Raw genomic sequence first — 20,491 nt, 5'->3', positions numbered from 1 at the left:
AATTTTGTGATTCACATTATTTGGGTAGGTCACATGTTTCCTTTTATTTTATTTCATTCTAGACATGTTCAATGCAATATATGTAATAATATGGTATGTCATATTCAATGTTAGGAGTGTCTTTATGTTAAAAGGAGGGGTGCACTCATTTTTGATGAGAGTTAATGCATATTTGTAGCTCTTCACTTAATTATGTTTTATAGAATTGTCTCAAACTAAGAGATAAAATGAAATACTTATCTATATCCATTGACTTAAGACTTGATATACCTATTTTCTCGTTACTTTGTGATATATTAAGAAATATATACAATCATAAAGGTATCTCTTTCTCCACTTCTCCCTCCACATCTCTATTTAAAATATATATGCTTAAGGACAAAATAGGTTATTCACTTATCTAGTAATGGAAATTGAGAACACATATTTTGTCTTATTGAATCTACTTAAAGCAAATGACAAATGATGTTTATTGAATTAAAATTTCCTTTGTCATATGCCTATTTAGAAAGATTATTATTGAAAATAGTCTTCTATCATGTAATTAGTTGGATACTCCAACAACAAAAGGGCAACGTAAAATATGCATATGATTATTCCAAATTCCATGTGTATATTGAATTGGTTAAAATAAACCAATTCATGAATGCAATGCCCTTCATTACTATAATATAATCTTTACAAAGTGGATTACTATAGAAGTGACACTTTATGTGCCACTTTTGTTGATACCTTCATCTTGTTCTTAGTTTTCCTCTCTCATAAATAAATGCACTGTATAGAAGTTTGTGCCACTTATCTTTTCTTTAAACCATCTATCTTTTCCCTTTTTACCTACTCACAAATATGTCTCTTTTATTAATTCTTAATAAAAAAATAAAAGAAAAATTATTACTACCCATATTAAGTTAATTTATAATAAAATTTAGACATTACATTTTATTGTATGGGGCAAAAAAAGTAGTCATCTTCAAATTTAGAGCTTCAATCTTCACTCAAACACCTTTTATCATTTGAGCTCCTTTCGGCTAAAACTCTCTTGTTTCTATCTCGCATACGGCTAGCTTCATGATGGTGCTTTCAAGATTCAAATTCCCTATGAATAGCCATGAACATAATTATATCCCATCCACGGAAACAGGGGAACAATATGGTTTCATTTCAACTGGTTGTCAATTTCCAATAGTAGAAAAAGTTGAAAAAGTGAGGAGAGCATATTGAAACCTGGTTAATTAATTGATAAATGGAGATGTCGCTGGGGTAGAGGCTCCAAGGGCATCGTACATGGGGTATTCTTTATATGCTTTTGACTCAGCAAAAGACAGAGGAGAAAGGCAAGGAATTTGTACGTGGCAGGGAGGATGGGGCCAAATCGATAAAGAAAGCGAGGGAAGGCTACAGGTAGGTAACACCAACCTATTATCATTTTTTAACCCCTCTAATTTCCCTTTGTCTCCAAGCATTTAACCAGTGGTTAGTGAATTTGCTTTGGGTATACGTCCTATACCAGACAGATATCAGGGCAAAGCAAAAATCGAGGCGGGAGGAAGCCATGGTACTCATCTTTACTAACCTCAATCTTCCTGCATTTGCTGGAGAGTGATACAGTCTTCACTTTTGGAACAGCCACAGAGTATAATATGCTTATCTGATAGAGGGGGAGAGAGACGCCGTTCTCCTCTCTCTGTTTCCTTTCCTGGATCAGATCAGCTCACAAGAGCAATGCCATGCCATATCTTACACTTGCACCAGGTACTTCTTACTTGTACTTTTAATACAGGAAATTTATCATTAATCTGGAACAGTTTAAGCAGCCTGCACATTATTGATTATTTGAGGCATCCCACAACTTTAAATAACGAATAACTTGTGGACTGCTTACTTTCCAGACTATTAAGCAACACATCTATCACTTTATTTGTTTGTTCATCCTATTTCTTTATTTGGAAGAAATGTACGTGGGTGTGAGTAGAAGAAAACTTGTTTTGCCTCTTCCATTCTAACCCTTATGCGGGGGCTATTGGGTGAGGAATAGAGAATCCTGGTCTAGCAGAGGCCTTTATTTAATGGATGGACTTCACCATGTTGGTTTGCAGCCATATATTATCACTTTAACACTACGAGTCCATTGAAGTATGTTATCATTCAAAAACAATATATCTAGGGGCCAGCTTCAATTTTCTGCTGCATTGGGGTCAACAGCAGTGTAATTTCATTGATTCCTAATCTAACTTTGCCTAACAACAAAGACAATCGTACTTTTCCTAAGCGCTTAATAGGAACTTCATTTTACTGCAAGACCAAACTCGTAACCCTACCAGACAGCAAATCAAAGCATCAGAACTCATGCACATTTCAAGCTTTGAAACTTTATCACGGTCCTTTTGGGGGGGGGGGGTGTGGGGAGGGGGAGCGGGCGACAACTTTGAGGCAGTCTTACAGAAAGGAACCCATGAATATTAGAGGCAACTTACTGGCAATGAGTTACCATTTGATGTAGCGACCACTTTTGATGAAATGCACCTCAGTAATAGTATATATAGTTTATTGACCCTTCACGAATTTTTTCCGAGTAAAGATTGTCTGTAGGTGGACAGAGTAGGTTTGCTTGCTATGCAAAATTTAAGTCAAGTGAATGTGAAAGGGACAATAAAATCGGTTTTACATAAATCTAGGTAAACAAATAATTACATAAACAGCTAGAATCTGTTCAGATCAAAAGAGTTGTTGATGTACTAAATATACTAAATGAAATAGTTTAGAAAATAAAATAATAAAATCTGGTACTCATGATGACTGTGACAGATGAAAATATGATTGGCCGACCATGAAGGGATGTGAATGATGAGTAGATGAATGCTTCAGAATCAGAAAATATTCTGCTTGTCACCTTGGGTTACTTCCACAAGTGCGGTTTGACATCTGCCTTGTCAGGCCAGGAAATGGACTGATTGCAAATGAATTTGAAAAGAGGAGAGTGCAACTTAGTTCTCAATAACATTAGAATGTATTACGAAGTACGTATTTATCAAAATGAAATTACTGTTGAGTTCATCTTCAAGATGAATGTTCGACTTCTAGTTTTAGTAATACTAAACTATCCATATCTAGGAATGTACCATAGCGCTACATCCCTCTATAATCCACAGGGGTTATTATGGGCCTAAAAATGAATAGGGATACCACCCTTGAAGCAACAGGGTAGGGCCTTGAGGTACCCAAAGAGGGTTAATAATTTTCAGATAGCTATAAATCATTTGGTAGTCTTGTGACCATGCTTCAATAACAAGAATTCTGGCACCACACATACCCTAGAACTGCTCCCCTATTAGCCTGATTGTTATAGTTATTTCTGCTGGATTGAATTCTGTTTCTGTTCCTTTTGACAAGGGGTCATTAAGAACGTTCAATGGGAAAATTAATAAAATCACAAGCACTGAACCAAATCTGGGAGTGAACTATTTATAATTCTGACGCCAGAAAAAATTGGTAAGTTTGATTCAATCATAAAATAGGAACTTCTGAGTACAACTCCAAGGGTTATAATCTGTAGATTATGTATTCAGACCATGACTTTATTAACCACCTTCAAATTTCTATTTTTTATTTTTTGTTGTTTTGCCAAATAAGAGAATGTCAATATTAAGTTGTAAGCGCATCAACAAAGATAATCTCTGGTATGAAGAGCTGGTACAAGGATTACAAAGCTGATCCATGTGCTGATATCAATGGCACTGTGCAAATCACTTTCCCAAAATTGTCCAAATACTTAATACCCAACACCCAAAACAAAGACCAGCGGTGAAATACCTTGGGATAAGAGCTGGAATAGTCATAACAGGTCAGATAGATATTATATAACTGCTGTATACTCCATCACAGGTCTGACAGATTCGATTGTAGGTCTGATCCAAGGCTGTTGCAGGTGAGAAAGCCATCCAAATCACCAGAAAGTTCCTCCAAACAGAGAATAATCATTCTAATGTTGATCATCAGCCTTTAATATACTCAGCATCACATATAGCTTCAGAAGGCAAGGAACATATCAATTCGCAGGTTTCCAGTCATACCCAGCACTGAGAGTTAGGTCCCCTAAACAGCCTTAAACACAATCCGAAGCAACAAATGCTGTTAAGTTATAATAACGATCTTCTGTGAGGAAAAATCATTCTTTAAAGGGTCTGATAATCACTGCTGTTCTGCTCTTCTGTCCCTCCAAACAACCTTAATCACATTCCAAACCAACAAATGCTGTTAAGGTATAATAATAATCTGCTGTGAGGAAAAATCATTCATTAAAGGGCCTGAAAATCACTGATTTGCTGCTGTTCTAACAACCACCAAGGAAAGCTTATAAGACAGCAGCACCCTGTCTTTTAGCCATGAAGAGGCTTAGGAGTGTCAAAGAATGCCATGGCCTCACCATGTAATTTAAAAACACCTCCAAACTGCAGCTTATTACTCTTCAATTTTCACTCTCAGCAACTAGGGGTATGGCCAACCAGGGCAATGTTACAACTCAGTCAGAACAATCCCTTTGCTGCGAGTTTTGTGGAGTCTGCAACCTAGTCACGGTAACATTTCCAAAAAACTTCAAATAAAAGACAAAATCAATTTGGCTGCTTCCCAAAAAGATGATACGGCCTGCAAATAGAGATCACAGTAACATTTTGAAAATGGTCGAACAAAAGACATAAATCAGCTTAGCAGATTCACCCACCAAGGATGCCCAAAAAGATGTCTCAGCCTGGAAATAGATATGTATGGCCCAGAATCAAAATCTCTTCAATTGCTCACAAAATCTAAAATTACTGGAGAATGTAGCTATTGGGTAGTCATAGCAAGTTACCATTTCCAAGTGTGAGTGTAGGGACCTTACGTTCCTGCAAGTGATAATCAATCGGAAATCCTTCTCTAAAAACCTGCAAGTAATCTGCATCAATGACCTTCATCATGAAACTCCAAAATCTGGAAACTTGAAGCTCAAAGGTGATTCCTGAATGAAATCACAATACCTTCAGCCAGAGATTGTCTTCCAAATCTGAAACTAGAAATCAAATGAGGGTTTTCATCCTCAAAAGATTTTAGAAAGCTGCAGGTTCAGTTTGACAGGATAATGGTAAATGTAATCTTCAGTATATGAGCTAATGAGATCCCAAACCTCTATAGCTGTGGAGGAAAAAAAACAATTTGAAATTATATAAAATAACTCTTTTTCCCACCAATAATCTTTTCTTTGAATTTCTTGTGCAAGTAATCCTTGACTTTTCCCTAAGCATCCCCTTTAAGGGGACATTAAACACTTCAGTAAAAACATTAGAAACCTAAGTGTATATTTCAAATACTCCACCTGAAGAAACCAAATCTTATCATAACATGAAGTGATTGAGGCAGTAGGAAGGGGACATGTGCTAACCATATAATTTGCTAAAATATAGACGTGCTTTCTAGGAACTTTGGAGAACACCCCAAGAGGCCATAAACATTTTTGATAGTAGGAGATATTTTCCACTTTCTAATGATGGTTCATAAGCCACAACACTTGGTGAAGGTTTTGCAAATGGGGTTGCAAGTAGAGTGTGTTTAGCCATGGAGGAAACACCGTAGTTAAGTTTACTCAAGATGGAGTAGTACTGGTATGGGTGACCTCTTTGTAAGTCTCGGTGCTTCACCTTTGTGAGCATCAGCCAGATCAAATGAGTGCTAAGTGTTCCATTCATTCTCACGAGAAATGGGTTCATGTGAACCACTACTCATGAAACATGGGTCAATGAGTTTGACTCAAAAATATCTCCTACTTATCAATTGATGAGCTTAAGGGGCTTTCTAATGAATGATTCGTTAGCCACAACACTAGGTGAAGGTTTTCCAAATGGGGTTGTAAGTAGAGTGGATTTAACGAGGGAGGAAACTATGTAGTTAAGTGCACTCAAGATGTAGTAGTACTATGATGGGTGAGCTCCCGGGAAGTCTCGGTGCTTCACCTATGTGAGCATCACCTAGATCCAATGAGTGTTAAGTGTTCCATTCATTTTCATGAGAGTTGGGTTTGTGTGAACCATTACTCATGAAACATGGGTCAATGAGTTTGACTCAAAAATATCTCCTACTTATCAATTGATGAGCTTAAGGGGCTTTCTAATGAATGGTTCATAAGCCACAACACTCGGTGAAGGTTTTGCAAATGGGGTTGCAAGCAGAGTGGATTTAACAATGGAGTAAACTATGTAGTTAAGTGCGCTCAAGGTGGAGTAGTACTGGGATGGGTGAGCTCCCGGGAAGTCTCGGTGCTTCATCTCTGTGAGCATCACGTAGATCCAATGAGTGTAAGTGTTCCATTCATTCTCATGAGAGATGGGTTCTTGTGAACCATTACTCATGAAACATGGGGCTATGAGTTTGACTCAAAAATTACACAGTTGAATCCTCATAGCAATATCACAGTTTTTGAAAGTTTCAAGGATAATAATAGCTGTTGAGCTCAATGCCACAAATAGATGCCAAAAATTTGAATTTGCATTCTCCAATTTTTTTGGAGTTTTCCTTAGCTCACCCAGAAGCTTACGAGAAAACTTGGATACTGGCCAAAAGCTCCTGAAACAATATTACCAAAAATGGGGACATTACAGTACCAGAAAGAGAACACAGGAAAACTGAATATTACTTACAAATGGTCTGTTTGCCTCTTCGGATTTTAAGGAATGTTTAGAGGCGAATATGGAGGACCGTTGACCCTAGCATAATGCCCATATCTGAAATGAATGGCTACATGCTTCAGTGCCTGTGTTCTGATTTAGGGCAGAAAACACATATAAATGCACAACAGCTGTTAGATTATGCTTCCTCTGCCAACCAAAATGTCTCAAGTGACAAATCTGTCGAATGAAAGAAGATCTGAGTTATAAATCTTATGCAAACTGTGCCTGGTATCTCCTGACAACAAGATCTGTTACAAACAAGTTGAATTTGTGGACAAATGAAGTGCTGCCACTTTTGCAGTCTCGACCTCTTTGTTGTGGAATCCCTTACACCTGATGGTAATGACAGCAGTGATCTGGGTCTGGATTGGGTGATCAGCACACAAAATTTGCCTATTGGCGCCCTTTCAGAACAGAGTGATCTCCTCAAAAGAATTGATGGATGGCATCTTACTGGACAACACTTGCAAAAATCCTGATCTCCTTCAGCGCCTGTACTGTGAAATTGAAATGGTTCATGTTCTACCAATTATTAGCCTGATCTGCAAACAATCTGCAAACCCTGATTGGATTTGCCTAGGTAGAGGTAGAGTTTAATCCGAACCGCAAAAATGCAATTCAGTTTTTTTCATCCTTCTTGCACAGCTTAATGAAAGCTCACCTAAGTTCTGTGATATTTCTATCAAGATTCAACATATGTTATTGAGTCAAACTCATTGACCCATGTTTCATGAGCAGTGGTTCACAATAATCCATCTTTTATGACAGTGAATCGAACGCTTAGCACTCATTGTATCTAGGATGCTCTTAGGGGTGAATCATTTGATAGAGCAATGCTGTTATGGGTGACCTCTTGGGAATGCCCAAGGCTTCACTCTTGAGAGCATCACTTAGGTGCAATGAGTGCTTAGCATTCCATTCATTATCATAAGAGATGGGTTCTTGTTAATTACTTACTACTCATTAAACATGGGTCAATGAGTCTGACTCTAAATCTACACAGTTGAATCTTGATAGTCATATCACAATTTGACTTTTTGTGGAAAATATCTCCTACTTATCATCAAAATTTTGTTGTTCTCCAAAATAGGTGAAAAGTGCTTAATGCCCCAAAATGTGGGTGCCAACTTTTGAATTTGAAAATTTCACTTTATTCTATTTTTTACTTATTAGTTAATTAATGTATAAAAATGCTTTTATTGTAATAATCTAATTTATTGATTGTGTTGAGAAAAAGAAGACATGACAGGGTTCACCATTAGCTGAATAAAAGGGATGCAGATAGATTGAAGGAGAGTAGATAGTATTTAAAAAACAAGAAAATCCCATTAAAAGTTAGTAAACATGGAATAGATAGTGTTATATGACATCTAAATATATTAATAAATGCTCATAAAAGCATCATATATAATAAGCAAATTTGTGTGGAACTTCTTTAGGCATCTTGACAATTGTGTCAATGTAAAATGACGCATATCTGTTAATGGCTTATAGTGAGATCTATCAATTTTGATGAACTTGCCTTCATTTATAAATTTGATACATTAATGTAAAAACTGAGGCTTCACTTTGCATTACTTAGTTCATGATCCACCAAGTGATACACTAAATCTATTTGAATATGGAATCACATGGCACGATATTGATAATTCAAATGTAAAATAATGCAACCCAAAGTTTAATTGAAAATCCTATTAATCATGATTAGTGATACTTTAAAATATGCATATTCTTGATGCTTAGTGTGACTTTTAAATAAGTGCTGTTCAGTAAATATGTTATATTGACATGTAGGATCAATGAAAAACTGAGTACTTAAAGTACCTCTGGTGCTACCAGGGATATATGATGGATCATAATAATTATTTTGTGGATTGACATGAGAGAAGGAAATCATATCCTTAGGATGTATAGCACACCCACAAAAGAATGAATATCCGACGGTGAATGAGAATCAATGCAACAATCATTCATGGTATGTCAATCAACTTTTCTATCATCCATAGGAAGAGAAGCCTGTTCATTATATACATCGATGATTTATTAGAACGACAAAATGTATTGTCATAAATTTTTGATTGTTGATTAGCTGGACCAACTGAATGGTTGGGCCCCATCATTAACACCCTCAATACGAATCATATGATTATCAATCAAATCTCTCATCTTAACTTTTGATGCTTTGCGATCTTGAGTATGAAGTCCATTAGCTTTATGAATAGTAATCTTTGGTACTCTCCTGAGCACCAGAACACAAATTGATTTTGTAATCCTTTGCTTGGATCTAATGGATGAATAGGCAGAAGAGTAATTAAACTTGAGCTAAACAAACTTTGAAACAATGTCTGATGGCTCTTGTAATTGAGTCTGAGGCTTGAAGAGAGCAATTTGGAAGTATTAGTCACATGCTGCACATTATCTTCTGTCTCTTAGAATCATCACCATTTGGAAAATTGTTTTAAGATTTTTGATATTTGGAAGGCTAAAACGATGTGGATGAACCGTGAGAAGACGAGTCATACATAGCGCATTGGATGCAAACAATTTTAATTCAAGGTTATTTATACAAGTGCACATGTCCATGAAAGAAGGAAAGCTAGTCAAGTACACATTATTTTTGATAATAGTGAGGAGTCCTTCAAGAGACATGGTTTGTTTCTCATCATCATCTAATAGATGCTTTATTTTACCACATAAATATTGAAAGTGAATAACATAATCAATGACAGGCTTCCAATGTTTTCAGGCACATATAATCAAGTCAGTTATAGTAGTTTTCAAATGTGAAAATGTTGCATGAAAGCTGCGGCTAGTTCACTCAAAGAATGGAACTAGGAAGTAAAGAGTAAAATAGTTGAATACCATTGTTCCTCAAGTTTTGTGGAAAGTTGAAAGAACCATCTAAGGCTTTTGCCTCATGGAAAATCTAAACATAACATCAAAAGGTTGAAAATGGATACACCTTTTTCATGACACAATTCAGACCTAGTCTGCACACTATTAGGGGGCAGTGTGTATGTTATAGTTTCAAATGCAAGAGGTGTGTAATGGTGAATTTTATATGTAAGTGTCATGTTTAGTTGGTGTATCGTTCACTTCTTGAGAAATTTAAATTTTGTCAAACAGTGCATCCAAGGTAGAGTTAGCAATAACGATTGTAGAGGAGCATGGGATGACAGTAAAATGAAGTGAATAGATAAAGACATGTCTATGATAGAAGGAATGGTGTGGTGTATGGAATGAGACATTGAAGAATGTATAGAATGGGATATTGCAGAATGAATGGGACATGGTAGATGTAGGAATTACACTAGAAGAGGTAACATTGGTGGTGAAGGTGGAAATGGTAGAAGGAACACAAGGATTGTGTTTAGTCATAGCAATAGTAGGTATAGCATGGAAAGTAGGTGAAATGGTAGTGGGATGGGAGGGCTGTGGATGTAAAGAGCTTTATATGGGAAGTAGGCATGGTAGGAGGAATGAAATTGGCAGGTATGCCATATTTAGGAACAAAACTAGAGGGTAACTATGAAGAAGAGACAACATTCAGAAAAATCAGGAGTAACTTCAGCACTAATGCCTTGGAAGAACTCGCCACTCAAATGGTTTAGTAAGTAATAAATCATGAAAGATTTGAATCAAAATTTACAAGGCTATCCACCTCGGCTAAACTAGCACATTGTGCAAATTATTGTTGCTCCAAATGTGCTCCATGATCACAATCTTGAGCTTCATTTTCAACAATGGGACTAAAATAGTCCTTATGGTTTCATCATTAAAAGAGCAACAATTCTAGCGGATTTCTCTCTAAGTGAGTGTGAGGATGAGAATGAGATCATGGCATGCAAACAAAGTCTTAAAGCCCAAATAGTATAAAGAGAAAGGTAAAGTTCTGATTTAAAATTAGAAAAACTAGCAAGCACTCAGATCTGAAGCTAGCTCACCAAATAAAATGCTATAGGTGAAATCAAGGTCACACAAGAAAACACAAATCTTAAAGAAAGGTATAACTATGAAGCAGGAGATTAAGGGAATAGAAATTCTAATTAAATTTGAAAATATGATGATGAAATAGAAAATAAAAAAAGAGATCTGAAAACCTTAATGGAAGTAGAATAAACCTGAAGGCAAAATCCTAGGCTGTGTAAGAAAGTTGGGTTCACCAAAATTGTGAAGGAAAATAAGCACACCGTATAAATTTACCCTGGGACATTTATTACATCACAATGATGAATAAATCTAATTCATGGCATTGTGCTGGGAAAGTAGAGTGGAAAAGTTTAGTACTTCAGAATGAATTTGCCACTCAACTAGGATCTTAGGGATTGTATGGGCGACTTAGATATCTGCAAATTGACAGTGTTTTTTCTTGGTTTACCTACATGTGGATCCGAACTATAATTTGTGGGACTGCTCTGGTAGACTACTGTTCATTGAATGTTGTTTCCCTTGGTCTCTTTATATTTGAACCTGTGTAAGGGTTCTCACTGTTTAGGAACAACTTCAAAAATTTGTTCAATTATGGTCACTTCTCCTCAATCAGAGTCCTAGTTGGACTACTTTATGGCTCCTGGTATAAAGCTCAAAGATGACAAGCAGGCGTGAAATGGACCTAGGATTATGCGCACTGATAATAACTCCTAGGACTTGAAGGCAAAAAGCAACCATCCAATGAATGTAGGATGATGTGTACTGACGTGTGCTATGATGCTCTCAGAATACACTGTTTAAGTCACAGGATACGCCGAATTTCATCCATGAAGTTTGAATTTCAGTAAATTTTTACCCTTTCCGAACTTCATCCGAATTTTATGATATTTAATATAAAAATGTTGTAATAATATTAATTTATTTTAAAATAATATTGAGTTATTTAGTTTAATTATTTAGCAATGTCAAAATATTTTGATGATTTTGTGGATATATTACTTATATTTAAAAATAAATAAATTTATACGAGTTAAATTTAATGTCGATTTTTACCCTTGCTGAATTTCATCCGAATTTTATGATCGGCCTACTTGAATTTGAATCCAAACCTTGTGACTTAGCACTACATCAAGTCCTTGCATAACTCTTAGGTAGATCTTCAATATGATTTCAGATGAACATATTATAAGTCTTTAAATACAACAATCAAACACAAAAATGTGTGTGAAGTTGGTTCACAATGTCTAGTAGGATTTGGGGTTCCAATCCACAATCACAGACGTGACTTGTGACAAATCTGCGCTTGTGGATTTGATCCAAGGTGACAATCCAGTAAGTGATAAGGAGATTGGGATGCAAGAATGTTATGGGTTGAATTTCAAGCAAAAATATGCCAATTGTAAACTTATTGTTGCATTCGGAGCACTGTAATCAAGATAGACACAGAACATAAGGGAAAAGGGCACAGAGTATGCAATTTTGACCATTATAATAATAAATTATAATCGTATATGGTATTTAAAAACTACAAAAATAAACATAATGTGCAGATCAGATGTACAAAAAGTAAATACATAATTGACAGCACAGCTAAAAGTTCATTGTCAATTATCAAATGATAAATGTTAATGATGGTTCACATCATGGAAGTATTTCTTATAATCAGGATTGACTCAGCAAACCAAAAGTGTAAATGAAATTCAATTACTCGGTTGAATTGGGACAAACATAGGATAATTTTTTTTGTTTCATTTTTCATCTGGTGCAATACTGAGAAAACTTTGGATTTTAGGTTTTTGACCCCAGAGTGGGGGATAATGGGTGGCTGCCCCCAACAGGGTGGGTTGAGAGGTAGCACTCCTCAAAAGATTTTGGAGCAACCACAATCACTGAGCCCAAATCATGACATTTGATTCCACAAGGACCTCCAAATGATGGTTTTCCTTTTAATTTGTAACAATTCATATAACAAACGTGGACTGTGATTTTTGGGAGTAAAATAACAATTTTTATGTTGTTGGGCCTTGTGGATCTTCCATAACTACAAGGATTAGTATTTTGTTTTTATTAGCTTTTTTATGTTTGAGTTTGACAAGGGCAAGGGATGCCCCAATGTTCCCAGGATGTTGGCAGGGATGTCAGGTAATGAATGGTAGGCTGTTCCTGCAGAAAGGGGACACCAAGATGTCCCCTCTGTAGGGAGACGTACCAGGAATGTTCCGTCAAGAAATTCAAATGAGATGTCTATCCCTGTATCCCATCCTCTGATGTTCCTAGGGTTAGGAACGTGAGAAAAGCCACAAATCTTAGGGATGCATCCCCTATGAACACTGATAAGTATGCCTTTGTAAAAGCCAGATTGCTCTTTTTCTAGCCATTTTAGTGACTCTTTCGCAATTGTGTTTGTGAATGTTTGATTAGGTAAAGTCACAAGACTAGACTTATTTCTTCCATTAGAGTCAACCATGGGATGTGAACCCTATTTGAAATTTTGAGCTTAATATATTTGATCAGACAAGTAATATGACTAATTCTTCTAGTTACGGACTTTTGCTAGAATCTAATAAAAATCAGTTAAAGATTGTCAACAACCAAACAATTTTCTTTTGGAAATATAAAACTTCGGGAATATGTTGAATGAGACTGACACCTACCAATCATACATTTGGACAGTGTTTAGTAACATCCTAGTTTCTCTGTGACTATTCATTGACGAGGTCTATGGATGGAAAGTAAAATTTTCCTTTTTGAAATTTAAAACCTCGGGAATATGTTGAATAAGACTGACACCTACCAATCATTCATTTGCATAGTGTTTTGTAACATCCTAGTTTCTCTGTGACTATCCGTTTGATGAGGTCTATGGATGGCATTGGAAAGTAAAGTGTCCTTACCAACTGTGTTAAATATTTCTGATATTATCGTGAAATATTTGCAGGCTTTGTCCCCTATTCTGGAGGCTCCCTTCAGAACCTTTCCAACTGTCAATAAATATTGGAAATACAACTTTGATGGAATATTGCCACTTGTCATCCAATGCATCTTTTCGTTATAGTCCGAGCTTCTCTTGTTCTCTAATCATTGAAAAATCTGAATCGTTTCCAATTTGTTGGCCTCTCTCTGTTATTTTATTAACACATCCAATTCCAGCCCTTTACAAGCATAATAAAAATTGTCCGTGGATCCGTTTTTCACTGCCTTTCCTCATCATAACAACTACTCTAACCCATCTTTCTTGTGTGCTGAATGGAAACCTCTCACCAAAAGATCCAAGCATTGTTCCTTTCCTCTGTAGGAATCGATTTCAAGACTTGTTCAGTGGCATATAGATGCTCTTCCAAACAAAGAAAGGATACTTGTAGGAACAGTTGTTATCATGTTTGTCTTAATATTAAAAATCCTGGGAGTGGAGATAGTAAAATAATCTGTCATTCATTTTTAAGTTTGTAACAACTATTTTACTGTGCATCCCATGTTGATCAGTGCATACATCAATATTTGTACAAAAGTTTCAAGTTCTCATTAAACTAGGCATTTTAAAGATAATAGCACAAGGTATCTTTCAAACTTTTAGATCTGAAACATGCAGCATTATAATTATATAATGTAATAAATGGAAATACTGTTTTATGTGATTTTGTTCATTATGTAGCAGAATACTATATTTTAGCCACATGATCCCACTAGGAGGTGCTAAAAGTAAAATTTGCATTGCTTGAATTTTTTTTAACTCTGTATTCTATGATTTAATTATTTAATTGGAAATATATTTGCCATATCTGACATATTGTCAGTTTTCATTTACAGGCATCAATCTCCAGGACTATGTTTGAGTTGTATAGAAAATCTGCTATAGTCATATCCATATTTGATTTTGAATAGGTCCTTTTTCAAGAATCAAATGAGACCTATCAACTTCAGATTTCGGAATGTCATCAGCAATGCCTGAGAATATTGTTTAAAGATGGGACATACTCGTTTAGATGATAATAGTGGGAACTCTTACAAGAAGCTCACAGTAAAGGGAGGTAATAAAAAAGCATGTCCCACTGATATCATTTCAGATTGTAATGTGGATCATCATTATTTCAAGTGTTTATGTGAAAATGCATCATCTGAGGTAATGCATTCTAAGACAGATGATGAATATTTCTTAGAAGTGAGGAGGACATCTGTTTATCATAGTTCTAGCTCGCATAGGAAACTTTGGCTAGGAGCTTCGAAAGGACCCAAAGGTGAAAGGAGGCTGGATAGCCGAAGCAATTCCATATCAGAAAAAGATTTAGATGTACAAAACTGTTCTCAAAGACACACAATGAGTCATTTATGTGAACTACAGAAAGGAGAGATTGATGATCTAGTTACGGAGGAATCTTCAACTATGTATTTAAATAGCATGGTAAAAGACAAGAAGCCAGAGACTGAAAATTTAATACATAATATGGCAAATTTGCCTCATTACCTTCAACAAGCAGAGAAAGGAGAATCATTTCAGGAGAGAGCCCTGAGATTTGGTGTACTGGATTGGAGTCTTTTGGAAAAATGGAATCGTAACAGAGGAAGAGGACAGAGAGGTTTTCATTCTCCTTCTGGAAGTGATACTTCTTCATCCTTTTCAACCTTGGGATCCTCCTCTTTCTCTTGCAGAAGTGATCATAGCTCTTCAGCTAAAAGAGAAATGTCACCTTCTAGTTCTTTGCATGCATATTTGAACTCATCCTCTGTTTCTTCAACTAACTTGCACGGTTTAAGCTACTCATCTTCACCAACCAATGGTCAAGAAAGGTATCCATCATGTGCGGAAGGCTTGAGGCATGGTTCAAAGCAAAGTTTTCCAAACGTTCAAAACAAAACAGATTGTGAGGGTAAACATTATGAGCACTTGGACTTAAAGTTTCTTCAGAGGAAGGTGGTTGATTCCCAAGGTTCAAAAGTGGAAGTCCCAAATGATATACGTTCTTCATTAGAAAAAAAGATTTCATACTCTGTTCCTAAAGCTCCAAATCACAAATATTTTTCAAGGTCAGGAATGGGCAATGATAGTGCGATTCTTGGGTCAAAAACTGAACAGAGCAGCAATTTTGTCTTTGAGCTTCCCAAGGAACAATGGGTTAGTGGTCCTGCTACACCTGGTTTCTTTTCAGCTAGAGATCGTTCACCAGAAACATGCTCAGAGGTTTCACTAAATTTAGAAGATGCATCCCTAAAGTTAGGTGAAAATTCAAAAGTTTTGGGAAAAACCAGATCAGCGAGCCCAGATGATGACATCAATATTCACTTTGTTGACTGTTTGGAAGAACTGCCTGCTGCACATGCTGATGAAGGAAATATTCAGACAGGGGATCCTTGTATTAGAGATAAGTGTGCTGCTTATGCTCATGATCTACTACCACAGAAAGTGGATCCAAATGTTTCTATATCAACTGAATGTGACCGAAGTTCAATCTACCTTGATGACTATGACAGCATCTTTCAGGACCCTCAAGAGTCCATTTTAGCGAAGAGTTTTGTGTGTCCTGTAGACAGAAAGCTTAGAGATGTTTCAAGAAATTCTATTCAGCTGAGGACTGATGCCAATGATGATTCATTTCATCAATCACAATCTGCAATACGTAGTGAATTACAGCCAAGGGATAAGGATGCTGATGTACCGGTCAAAATGGCAGCAGCATTTTCTGACCAGCATCTGCCTGAAACAGTGGTTACAAATAAATTCCCTGTTGCTACTTCAAGAAATTATAAAAGCAGAAGAGCTAAAAGCTTAAGTTTAAATGGTAGTACTGATTGTGCAATTAATGACCATTTAACTTCTTTTATGACACCAAAATCCTTTTCAGTCAGGTCAGACACATGCTCTAGTGATTGCACTTTATCTGAAGATGGTTCCAAACGATGTAAGAAGTCTGCAGTGAGCCCTTTAAGAAGGTGGATAGACCCTATTGTCAAATCCAGGGAAAGGCATTGGATTGATGTATCTTCTCGCACACCTCTGCAAAGAAACTCGTTCAATCACGGTCATGATGCTGATGTATTAAACTCCAAAGAAGGCATTGGAGAAAATAAATCTCTAAGAAAGTCTCTTGCACAGGGTTTTTCTAGAGCGAGTCATATAACTTTAAGAAATTCCAGTGTAAGGTCAACCTCGTCAGATTGTCAGGCCTTTATAGCATCAGAAAATGATACCGCAGGGAAGCACTCCTTACATATGTCAAGAAGCAGGTGCAGTAGTCCCAGACCAAAACGTGAAAAGATCCCAGAAAGAAAATCTCAATCTGCAGTAGAAACTGGTATTCCTAGTTCTAGTGTGCCAGCTCCACCTGCTCATCCTCCAATCTTACAGGGCCTTCTACACTTAAAGTACAAAAATGGTTTTCCCTATTTCACATTTTCTCGTAATGAGTCCGATGAAGTTCTTGCAGCCAAGACATGGAAAGATAATTCTGAAAGAAGAGATTTTGATTGGATGTACTCATTTCATTCTGGGAAAAGTACTGACAAGAAAAGAAATAAGTCTGTATGGGGTAGCTGGGGCAGAAAGGATAATCACATACCTGATCTTGTGGCTAATATGAAGGTGTCCAGTTCCTTACGCTCTAAGTTGAATGGTCAGGGCAATATTGAGCATCTAGTGGAAACTGAGTTTGTTTTATTTGGTGCAAAAAAAGGCAATATAAACTCAGACCCAATAGTGCAAACAGAATATGCAGAAAACAACTCTTTTTCTCCGTCCAAGGCGGGCCATTCAGAAATTTCCTTAGATATGCCATTGTCTTATTCATCTCCATTTTCCACAACATCCTCTACATCGATGCCAGAGGATACCATAGAAAGCATAATCCCCAGAAATGTCTTACCTCCTAAGCACTCAGACAGGAAATCTGAATTGCATGTGCTGGGGTATCCTTCCAGACAAAATTTTGGGGAGCCATGTCAGTCCAATTCAATGAGATCCAGATCTGAAGGCAGAAATACGGTTCAGGCCACACAGAGAGAGCCAAATGTTTTAAATTCTAATTTGATTTTATCCAGTCGTTTTTCCCATGATCTTGAGTTGGCGGCTTTAGTAATTAAAATTCCATTAGAGTGGAGAGAAAGTGTAAAGGGTGGGCAGGGAGAGGATGCTGCCTCAAATGAATTTGGGGGCTGGGGTCTAAAATTTCTTGCAAAAAACGGTTCAAGCTCAGAAACTTATTTTGACTATCCAATTAATTTACCTCCTGAATTTGATGATGATAGTCATTGTCACTCTCTCAAATCAAGCGTCAGTCCAATGGGATTCGGTAACATTTCAATGGATAATTCATGTCGGAATTCAGAAAGATGCTCATTTGAAAATGGGTCTTCAGAAAGTTCAGACATCCACTCAAGCTGTGGAGCTCAAGGACATACAGGTGTGACTGTCATAATTCCAGCAGGCATACATGGCCAGCCATCGACTAACTCTGGTGGGCCTTCACCTCTGATTGAAAGATGGCGGTCAGGTGGAAGCTGTGATTGTGGTGGATGGGATTTAGGTTGTCCATTATCCATACTCGAGAATCAAAATCGAAAAAAGAACAATTTGTCAGAAAGGATTTTTCGGGTAAATTACTGAATCATATTAACAGAATCTTAAGTTTTTATGGTTTGCACATATTATTTTGTCAACCTGATTAGACATTTCATGTTCTTTGGTAGTCCGTTTCTGTTGTGTTTCTTTTCCTTAAAAACTTGAAATTTGGGGAGAATGGTTTTTGCTTGCTGCCACAATGAAATGATCTTATTATCTGTAAAAACATATATTGCAGGCAGATCAAGGGACGCTTGCTTTGAGCTTGGATGTTGTACACGATGGACTGTATTTGCTTAGATTCCATCCACAATTGTCAGCTTTGCAAGCTTTCTCTATTGGTGTTGCCATGCTACACAGTCGAGAGCCCCTCATGTTTTCTAAGGAGGCTCAAATAGAAAAGCCTTGCTCTAGATCATCACTTCCTCCTCGTGCCAAGCAAGGAAGGACATTAAGTCAAGCAATATCAACCCCACAGGATGATATTCCAATAAGCATGCCTAGCAACCATGATGTATTTTTCGCAAGTCGTGTATCTGATCCTCCTCTTTCTCCTTTTGGGAGAGTGTAATATGCATGTAATATTGTATTTTTGCCACTTTCTTTGTTCTTTAGTTTGGCAGCTTTGAGTGTTGTCAAATAATTTGCATTGGATTCGTCCTCTTTGTATCGTATTTTCCAGTAGATTATCATGTAATCAAATGGAGCAGGTCATGAATCAGAATACTGTGCATCCTTCCAAGCGAGTTCAAATCTTTTGTGGCATGGATAACCTGGAACGCAGATGCTTCCTGGCAAATGCTGAAGTGGTTGCTTAATCTCAGTCACCAGATTCTGTCATACCATTTAAATGAAAGCCTTGGCATGTACCTGTAGCTATATTTGGTTGCTAAGGAAATGATGAATCAGAATATATCATCCAGCCAATTATGCAAGCTCATATCTTCTAGCTTCCAAGATGAGCATCAAATCGACTATGGAAAATCTACGTGTTTATTTCCTCTGCAAATCTCTTATACTGGGTCCTAAGAATATGAAATGGCCTAATTTAATCTTTGTGTTTTTATTATTCACTTTCCGCTGTTGCTAATCAAAGACACTGTACCTACTCCATGGCCTAAATATTCAAGTTCGATAATCTACTAACTTGTTACAGTCATTTGGAGCTGGTCTTTGTTGATCATTATGTATCACATGAATATCTAATGATCCGATAAACCTTATGATCAGTGATTGCCTACTGACGTGTGATAATTAAATGTAACCATCGGCACACAGGGTTACACTGCTGCATGTAGATTTGCAGACAAATCATGATTGCATAGATTCTGAATTTTTGTTCTTCTACATGTTTTACTGAGTGTCATACAAAGTTTGACATTTCTTCGGCAAAATGACCTTGAGCATGAGTTTACTCGTTTATTAACTGCCTATATTTCTTTAATTTAACGTCATGCGCTTTTATGAAGTCTTTGATGGTTAATGCTTGATTTTGGAGGTGAAGCTGTTATTTTGAATCCGTATCACTATCGCGTCATTTTCATTTCATGGGCTACGTGCCAATCCAACGAAGACTGAGAGTTAATTCCATGTTCGGAGGTCAATTCAAAAAATAAAAGAGAAGTACATCTCATGCCACATTTTCCTTTTAACATCGCTAATGTACTCGTTGCCTTGAACACTTTGATCTCCTAAGTCATCTAAACATAGTATTTACTTTTTGGGCACTGGGTCATTAGATCATGAATATTTGGGGAGGTTTCTTGAATGGCTGTTCGACATTTAGTTTTATTCAATTTTCAATTTGAAGAGACACAAACTGTCTGAGATTTTTTTAATTAGTTTATAGATAAAAGTAGAGATGAAGATTGGAGGGTGGGGGGAGAGAAAAACAGATAGGGATAGGGAAAGGGGGAGAAATATAAAGGTATATCATAATAATTGAAGTACAATTTTAAATTGAGTATAGTAAGAAGGTTTTTTAAATTGAAGAAATGAGAAAATTCTTTAATATATCTATAAGATAATTATGCAAAAATGTAATTAGTTGAAAGTAATTAAATCAATTAATGTTGAAATTTATAATACGTATATGAAAATTTAAATATGATAGGAAATAAGATTTATTTTTCAAATTGATGATTTAGAAACATTGTGGATGTCATTTTTAGTTCATTTGACATTGAAAATGAATTTATAATCTTGGTGTGATGGAAATTTCAATTTATGTAGACTCATTTTTGTAGTTCAATTTCAAGTGTTATAAGGTAGATCTTAAGTAATAAAAGTTTGATTGATGTATGGAATTGATTTG

At 36.4% G+C, this 20,491-nt stretch overlaps 1 protein-coding gene across 2 annotated transcripts; it reads left to right on the top strand.

Annotated features, from left to right (window-relative positions):
- Positions 1-1,241: 1,241 nt before the first annotated feature.
- Positions 1,242-19,571, top strand: LOC149562080 (uncharacterized). Of its 2 annotated transcripts, XM_089825619.1 has the most exons (4): positions 1,242-1,401; positions 1,511-1,752; positions 14,436-18,210; positions 18,416-19,571. In XM_089825619.1, exons 3-4 carry the CDS (start codon positions 14,593-14,595, stop codon positions 18,746-18,748), a joined length of 3,951 nt encoding a protein of 1,316 aa, XP_089681745.1. In that variant the 5' UTR covers positions 1,242-1,401; positions 1,511-1,752; positions 14,436-14,592; the 3' UTR covers positions 18,749-19,571. The 2 variants fall into 2 exon arrangements, with proteins under 2 accessions (XP_089681745.1, XP_089681744.1); XM_089825618.1 differs by lacking the exon at positions 1,242-1,401 and having other exon boundaries at positions 1,449-1,752.
- The last annotated feature ends 920 nt before the right edge of the window (positions 19,572-20,491 follow it).

This window comes from Cupressus sempervirens, chromosome 4, assembly GCF_028749045.1.
Source record: "Cupressus sempervirens isolate cs-2001-9-10 chromosome 4, ASM2874904v1, whole genome shotgun sequence".
Lineage (NCBI taxonomy): Eukaryota > Viridiplantae > Streptophyta > Pinopsida > Cupressales > Cupressaceae > Cupressus > Cupressus sempervirens.
Note: the sequence above shows the minus strand (reverse complement) of the source record. Positions and strands in the feature narration are given on the sequence as shown.